We start from the raw sequence: 7,725 nt of genomic DNA, 5'->3' as shown, positions 1-7,725 counted from the left end.
TACAACACTATATACACAACAAAAAAAAAAAAAAAATAAAATCTAAATTACCTTTTTTTCTTTCTAGAATGACTTCAAATTGTAACATGAATCTACATTCATTTATCCTAAGTAGTTCTAAGTTCATAACAGTATACATCCATATATAATTAAATTTTATTGCCCTTTGAACCATGTCTAACTATTATCCGTGCCATTATAGGTTGTAAATCACTTGGAGAATGTTATGCTAATGAATTACATTACCCAGGAGCTACTACGAGCTGCTCGTGAAACGTTTTTATTATAATATTATTATTATTTATTTTACCTAATCTAATCTTAACAAACCTAAAAGGATCTCTATTCTTACATTTTAGTTACTTTTATAATTATACATAAAGAATAAACATGAAAAAACAAGAAATAAAATACCTAACCAATCTTCATTTTTCTTGCTGTCGATTGTCAAAGAGAGTTAACCCTAATTTTTTCACACTAATGCACATAACTTCTATTTAATTAAATAATGCAATAAACAATATACACTAATAACATGCAAAAAAGTAGACAAATTCCCTTACCACTCAAAATTTTTCTGGCTTTCTAACTATGCGACAAGAGTTGTTACAAATTCATCCAAGCTAGTCATTAACTTTCTCATGGGAACAATGTTGGTACTCTTGAGTGAAATTGACATTTAACCATTCAGAACATAGCATTATATAATACGTCATTTGATAGATGAAATTTGACTTTCTATTGCTTATAGGTAATATAAAATTAAATGTAAGAGACAACTGTTAACAAATTCTAAAAAAGAGGATGTGACAAGTAGATGTGGCAGGAGGGGTCTGGTTTTCTATTCGATAGTTCTGTAACCAAATAAAATTGAAGACTAAAAATTATTGTTTGTTTGAGCAATGACGATTTTATAGAGTAACTTGCATTTAATTTCGTACTTTTTCGAGGGGTGATGGATAAAATAGGGAAGATGACATGCTAACAGAAAATGTGTGAAATGAGTCACACTAGGGGAAATTCAGGTTTTTTCTTAATATTGCCTTGTATAATTAAGAACTTAAAACTTATATACTATTAAAATATGGATTATTAGCTAAGATTTTATGCTATTCTAATTGGTATAACATAAACAAAAAGGAGTTTAATAAAACTTTGAATGTAAGACACTAAAACCTTGTGCCATGTGCAGTAAAAGGTATCCATGGCAATAGGGTTAACCTGTCCTAGTAATTCTCAACACTTCATTCTTACCTGTCCAAAAACCTTTCAGTATACACAAGCTTAGGATTTTCTAGATTTGCCATTATACACCAAATAAGCAAAAATTTATAATTTCAGTGTAGAAATTATACTTACTTTTTTCACAAATGTGAGCAGAAATCAGAAAACTAAGTCATAAGTTCACCATATTTGGCCCCAATGTAATGTCACTATAACACTTATTCAGGATAAGTTGTGCATATCTGAGTTCAGTTCTCTCTATGATGTGAGATAGCAGCAGTAAGCAAGATTTTATAAATTGTATTTATTGATGTAGTGTGCAGTTACAGGTGTGCAAAGCTCTTTTTATTTATTGACTATCATTGTGATTTCAAAGTAGTACATTTATTGGTTAAACCCTTTAGCTAAATATCAAATAGAGAAAAAGGTTGATGGAAAGGGTTATTGCTGCATTGTTGCTTCTAACAACTGGAAAACAATTGGCTGAAAGGGTTTGCTTTACATTAAATTCCCAACCAAGCTGTTTTACACCAAGAAGTCTAGATTGAAACCACAGAACAAAATTTGCATGGAAGAAAAAAAGTTACTTCCAACACTTAATACAATAATTTGTGGAAAGCATTTTATAGTGGTTCAGAAGAGAATTGACGAGAAAGAAACTGATTAAATTCTAACCATAAGTATTATTCCCAACTATTATGGATACAGCAATAAATACTTAAAAAATGGCAAACAGTACTCTGAAGAAGTACAGGAAGAAAATGAAAAAAGCAGCAGCAGCTTAACAAATGTGTGAAGGTTGAGCCAACTTTTAACATTAATGATGCTCAGTGGGAGATGTGTTTCCATTCATGTGAAAGTTTTAATACTGTACCAGATGACTGAGATTTAGTTGTACTAGTAGTAGAAAAACCAGAACTTAAGACCGACGACATTTATCCCAAACACTGGCATGAAATATTTTAACAGGATATATATATATATATATATATATTGTAGCATGCAAACAGAAATTTAAAATGCAGAGATGCCTGCTGAACCATCATCAGATGTATCCACAGCACCAACTAAATTTGACAGACTTTAGAAAGAGAAATGAACTAAAACTGACTCCTTTTACTCATGGAGGGAATTCCAAAATCTGACCGACATCAAAATGATAAATCAGCAAAAACCACTACTTAATCTTAAGTCAGAAGTCTATAGTTTAACCAAGGACGATCACTAGATAAAGTGCTGTACAGGACACGTTTTGAAGACTGACAAAAATGTTTTATGCAGGACTGCCAAATGTTTGTATGCCTTGAGACTTGTCTCTTTGGCAGAAGTTTCATTTTTGATTTCTTTCATGTAAATTTGATCTCTCCAACATCAAAAATGGGAATGTCTTATAAGTTCCCTTTCCATTTACCTTTGAATTGATAAAACCAATCCTTAGAAATGAGTATGCCATAACACATTTGTAAAAGTGCTCTTTTCACACAACTTCATATTGATAAGATAACTGCATTAATGAAATTGAACACATTACAGATACAAATCCAAGTCGTTAAGATTTAACTAGCAGTATTGGTGAGGAAAAGCTAAATGGGGATAAACAATAACAGTTGATGTCAAAATGTTGTTATGAACCACATGATTTTCCAAGTTTTTCTTCATTTGAATTATATTCATTGTCATTAATACATACAAAATAATATATTAATACATACAAAATAATAAATTAAATCTAACATGAAAACAAATTTAAGAGAGTAATACAATATATTAATAGAGAAGCCTTTTCAGTTTTAAGTAAAAATTAAAATGTCATATCTAAATTTGTTTAAGATGAAAAACAAAATCACAGGAAAATATATAAACCTAGAGAATTGTTAATGGTTCTTTCTCTGAAAAACACAAAATAATTACTTCCTATATGCTTTTAATAAACTTCACACTTTAGTAACTGCATACAGGTTTGATATGTAACTCAAACTATTTTGTAGTTAAAAAAACAAGTCCTTATAGTTGCTGCTCAAATTACGTATCACACACAAGCAGACTTTACACACAGTTTGTATCAACATCCATACCTGACGACTCTTGTTCAGCCATGCTATCTGAGGAGGAACCTTGTCGACAACACGTACCTATAGAGAGTAATGTTCGTGTATATTTTTGAAGATTATAAGCATACATTTTGTAATATTGTGTTTTCACAATTACATTTAAAACATGGTATTGATCCACTTGAGGTAAAAGTCAGCAAATATATCTATCTATCTGCATTAGAAATTATCACCCTTTCCCTGCAAAAGTACAATTATGTATACAGATGCATCACTCCAAATGCATGATACAGAAACATCTGAATATTTTACCTATATTCTCAAAGTAAAATCCAACATTCCCCTAATTTTGTTAGTTTTTATAGTAACTAAAACATTTTTGAATAATAACTGTAAAATATATATAATGTTTACATGCAGTCACAAATTTTTTATTTACTCAGTAACTGATGTCATTTATACAGTATAACCTTTGCATATAACTTAAATTCCATAGTTACTAAAGCAACCTTGATAATATATGCATGTCATCATGGTACATATAGCTAACCAGATTAAAAAAGGTTAAAAAAATGTTTCTTCTTACTTTTGATACAAGATCATTTCTTATTAGAAATTCCACTAAATGCTGCCCGATAAAGCCCATACCTGAAAAACAGACATTATTTTTCATTTTAATATTACTAGTAAATCCTATTAGTTAAAACTGCAAACATCAAACTGAAATTAAAAAACAGTTTTGTAATAAACACTGCAAATTATATAATTTTCCAGAACACAATTTTATTTAACTTCTATACATTCATCATTTCACAATTATTATAGTTCATTAATAAAAGAAGCTTTTTTTTTAGAACTACTACATCATACTGTCCTATAATTGTTAAACACTTACCAAAAATTTGATCAACATTTTTTTGTATGATTTCAATACCAAAGAGATTAAAAGAACATGTTTTCACTAGAGTACCCTGGCTGCATTGCAAGTAATGAATGCAAATGCACTGATTGAATAGAATGCTGATTTTATGTAATAAAAGAGGGCAGTTGAGAATTAAAAATCTCTTAGAGTAAAATCCAATTTTCACAACAGAAAATTGCACTGTGTGTTTCTTGGACATAAAAACCGATTTGATGCTTATTATGTGAACACAAACTGTTCTGATTCAATGAACAAGCCTTGGTTAATGAATTTGGGACAATTTTTAAGATAATAAGTCGTTTTGTGTGTTTTTTTGTTTTTTTTGGAGAGGACACTTTTTTTCATTATTATTATAATTTCTGTAATTATTAACAACTACTGAATATAATTTAGCAAATAATAATATTCAAACTTAAAATTTTAAAAGTAAATTGGCATTACTAAAGGCATCTGACTGCATCAATTAACCAGGTACAAGTTAGTATTAATTAGTTACTGAAGTATACATGCTGCTGAACCATTTTAGTCTAAATGTACATGTTGTGTAATACCTTTTAATAAGACTGTTATGCTACTTTTATTTTTAAATTGCATAATCCATAGTGACATAAATGCATAAAGTTCACTATTCATGTAAATAATTTCTCTCTTTCTATAACTATTTTTTTATTATGTTGCTAATATATCATCAATCACTTAGTTAGGTTTCAACTTATTTATGAATTTGAAACTTGTTATGGTCCAGGTGATATATCACACAACTTTAGTGCTTATTGTCACATGATCTAATCAAAGTTTCTGTATGACTACAAAAAATGTTTAATTAAAAAAAAATCATTATTGTTTATCCCCAGTGGCTAACAGTTTCAAAATCATTCACTTTGAAAAGAAGTTAATGTATGTGTTAATACTATTTTGTTTAGTCAAGAAAAAACTAATTACATTTAATTCATATGAACATGAAACTATTACTGTCAACGAATCACATTTCTGCACATATTCCAGTCATCCTTATGCTGCTAAACTGGAAGGTGTTGGTCCTAAACTGAAGTGTAGCAGCTGGTCTGTGAAAAGGACACGCTCATGATTGGTGCTTTAGCGCAGAAAGTGTGAAACTCTTGCTCTCAGTTCATTTATGACGGTGTTCCGAGTTTCTAACGCTTCCTGGAATATTTTTTATTTCACCGACTTTCCTTACTTTATTCAACAATAAGTAATTTCTAACAACTTATTCAATGCAATCAACATTTATTAAGTAGTTGTAATGGCTGTCAAATAATCAGTGAATTCTACAATAACAACGATAAATCATTACAATGCGTTTGTTTCACGTTCTGAAATGTAACAACGCCTTTTCTTTTCGCTCGTTGCAATATCCTATGCTGAAAAACTGCAATCATGACAAAACGAGGAACTATTTATGTTATACAATATATACCACTAGTGCAAATGCGTGACGAAAGCGATACAAATGGGTACAAACTGACACAACCGTTATAGTCGCTCAATCCGACATACACGCACAAAAAGGTTGTTGTGTTACGTTCTATTGTTCGCATTTAACTTTTGAAGGCCATGAAACAATGAATAAAAAATTTAGGCTACCAACAGAAGATTAAAATGGTGCAAACATTTTTTTCAGATCTTAACTTCGGAATCGTTAAAGTTTTGACGTCGAAACAAGTGAGAAACCCAGTCGGCCTGATATTTGTGGTAAAAATCACTTTAAACAGTCCGCATTATTATTATTATTTACATCTGTAATAAGCAAATTATTTGAAATCATTCTAATTATTTTAAAACAATATTCCAGTATTAAGTAATTTATGAACTAGCAACGCAGTTTCTCTACAAATAATACTTCTGCAACGTTTCACACCTGGGGATAAAAGTTACGAGAAATATATAAAAGATTAGCAACAGAACATCAATGAGCAAGACAGATGTTTTACTAAATGTAAATATACGCGCCAAAAACCTAATCGCACTTTTTGTTTCATCTTGTCAACGTGACGAGGTAGAACAACTGCTTCGTTTGTGTGTCTGTCCTTCAACAACCAACTTTAGATAAGGCTAATGTACAAACAGACCGCAAACTATCAAAAACCATAATACAGGATTAGCAAGAGTAAAACGGACTCAACACATATTTCATCCCAAACGCATTTCATTTGTACGCAGGTTTTTCCACTTATAACTAAGTAATATTCTTCACGTTTTACACGCCCTCAGAAAGCCTATCGAAAGTTTGGCGCCAGATGTCTACTGCAACATAGGATGTAAGCTTCCGCATGAACACGTTAAAGTTTTTGTGTTTCGTTCACAGCCTTTTCCGGCTCTGTCTGCATACATGTGTGGTATGTAAATAAGAATGTACATAAACGTTTCCTAGGGCGATAGTTTACATAGATTCTTCTAATGTATGCCCAAAATCGAAATTTTTGTGCCATTTCATCAAACATGTTACTTGCCCCAAAACAATTTTAGACGTCAGTTAAAAAGGAATATATATATATATTCGTTATGACGAGATAAGATGGCTTAATTAAACGACAAGAAACACGGGGAAAAAGCTCATCATGTAAGAATTTCAAGATATTCTTATATATATCTGTTGTAATTTTAACATTCAAATAAAACAGGAATGTTTTTCTTCAAAATATTCTAAAGGTTTTCTAGAAGCCTTTCGTTGACACAAAATGTACAAGCCACTTGTATTAGGGAAGCCACATAGTCAAAAAAGTTGGTCAATACCAAAAAAATTAATAATAATATATATATATGTATGTATGTTAACTATTTCACTACCATGGGACAAACTACGTACACTTTGTTTTAGTCTTGAAATGTGTGATATTAATTCACTACGTGGAAGTTTGGAATTTTCTACCACCATCAAGAAAGGACGTTCTCCTTCAAATTTTCAGATAGGTAACGAAGTATTAAAATGTTTTATATTGTGATTCTAAAAATGAACCTGGGACTGGAATAGTTTGTTTTTTTCTCTAAACGTGGCACTGAAAGAGAGAAATGAATATTGAGAACATTTATTTACGCATTTTTGCTGACAACGCATTTTGTTGAGTCTATATGATGTTTTATAAACTACTCAGGAGAATGTTGACCTCAGTGTTCACTTTCTTCTAGAAAGTCAGATATAACCGGACTATTCCAAATATCCCGCATAAAATAAACTTAGTATATTGTACAAAAGGGGGAAAAAAATTCTGGGGAGACACGCACATACTGAGGAAACAAAATGAAATACAATGACAACTAATTAATTGTATATAACCTATACGAATCTAAAACTTTTATGTTTATTCATCCTAATATATACATTAAACGTATTAGTTTGCAGACATGGCACAAAGATATTGCACGCATACGCACAAGTTTTTTTTAAAAGCTAGGGAAATAACAATACGTATGTTTATAAAAAGTATCTACCGTATTTTTCGGTGTATAAGACGCACTTGTTTACCCCAAAATCTGATGTCAAAATCTGCTTGCGTCCTGTACACCGTA

At 30.7% G+C, this 7,725-nt stretch overlaps 1 protein-coding gene across 2 annotated transcripts in view; it reads right to left on the bottom strand.

Moving 5' to 3' along the window:
* The window catches only part of LOC106457008, a 45,453-nt gene that overhangs the window by 24,545 nt on the left and 13,183 nt on the right, over positions 1-7,725 (bottom strand). For both annotated transcript variants that reach the window (XM_013916395.2, XM_022382819.1), the window contains exons 2-3: positions 3,862-3,923; positions 3,300-3,356 (exon numbers count right to left, since the gene is read on the bottom strand). In XM_013916395.2, the coding sequence (XP_013771849.1) occupies positions 3,300-3,356; positions 3,862-3,923 (119 nt within the window). The remainder of the gene's footprint in view (positions 1-3,299; positions 3,357-3,861; positions 3,924-7,725) is intronic.

This window comes from Limulus polyphemus, unplaced genomic scaffold (assembly GCF_000517525.1).
Source record: "Limulus polyphemus unplaced genomic scaffold, Limulus_polyphemus-2.1.2 Scaffold280, whole genome shotgun sequence".
In the NCBI taxonomy this organism is placed as follows: domain Eukaryota; kingdom Metazoa; phylum Arthropoda; class Merostomata; order Xiphosura; family Limulidae; genus Limulus; species Limulus polyphemus.
Note: the sequence above shows the minus strand (reverse complement) of the source record. Positions and strands in the feature narration are given on the sequence as shown.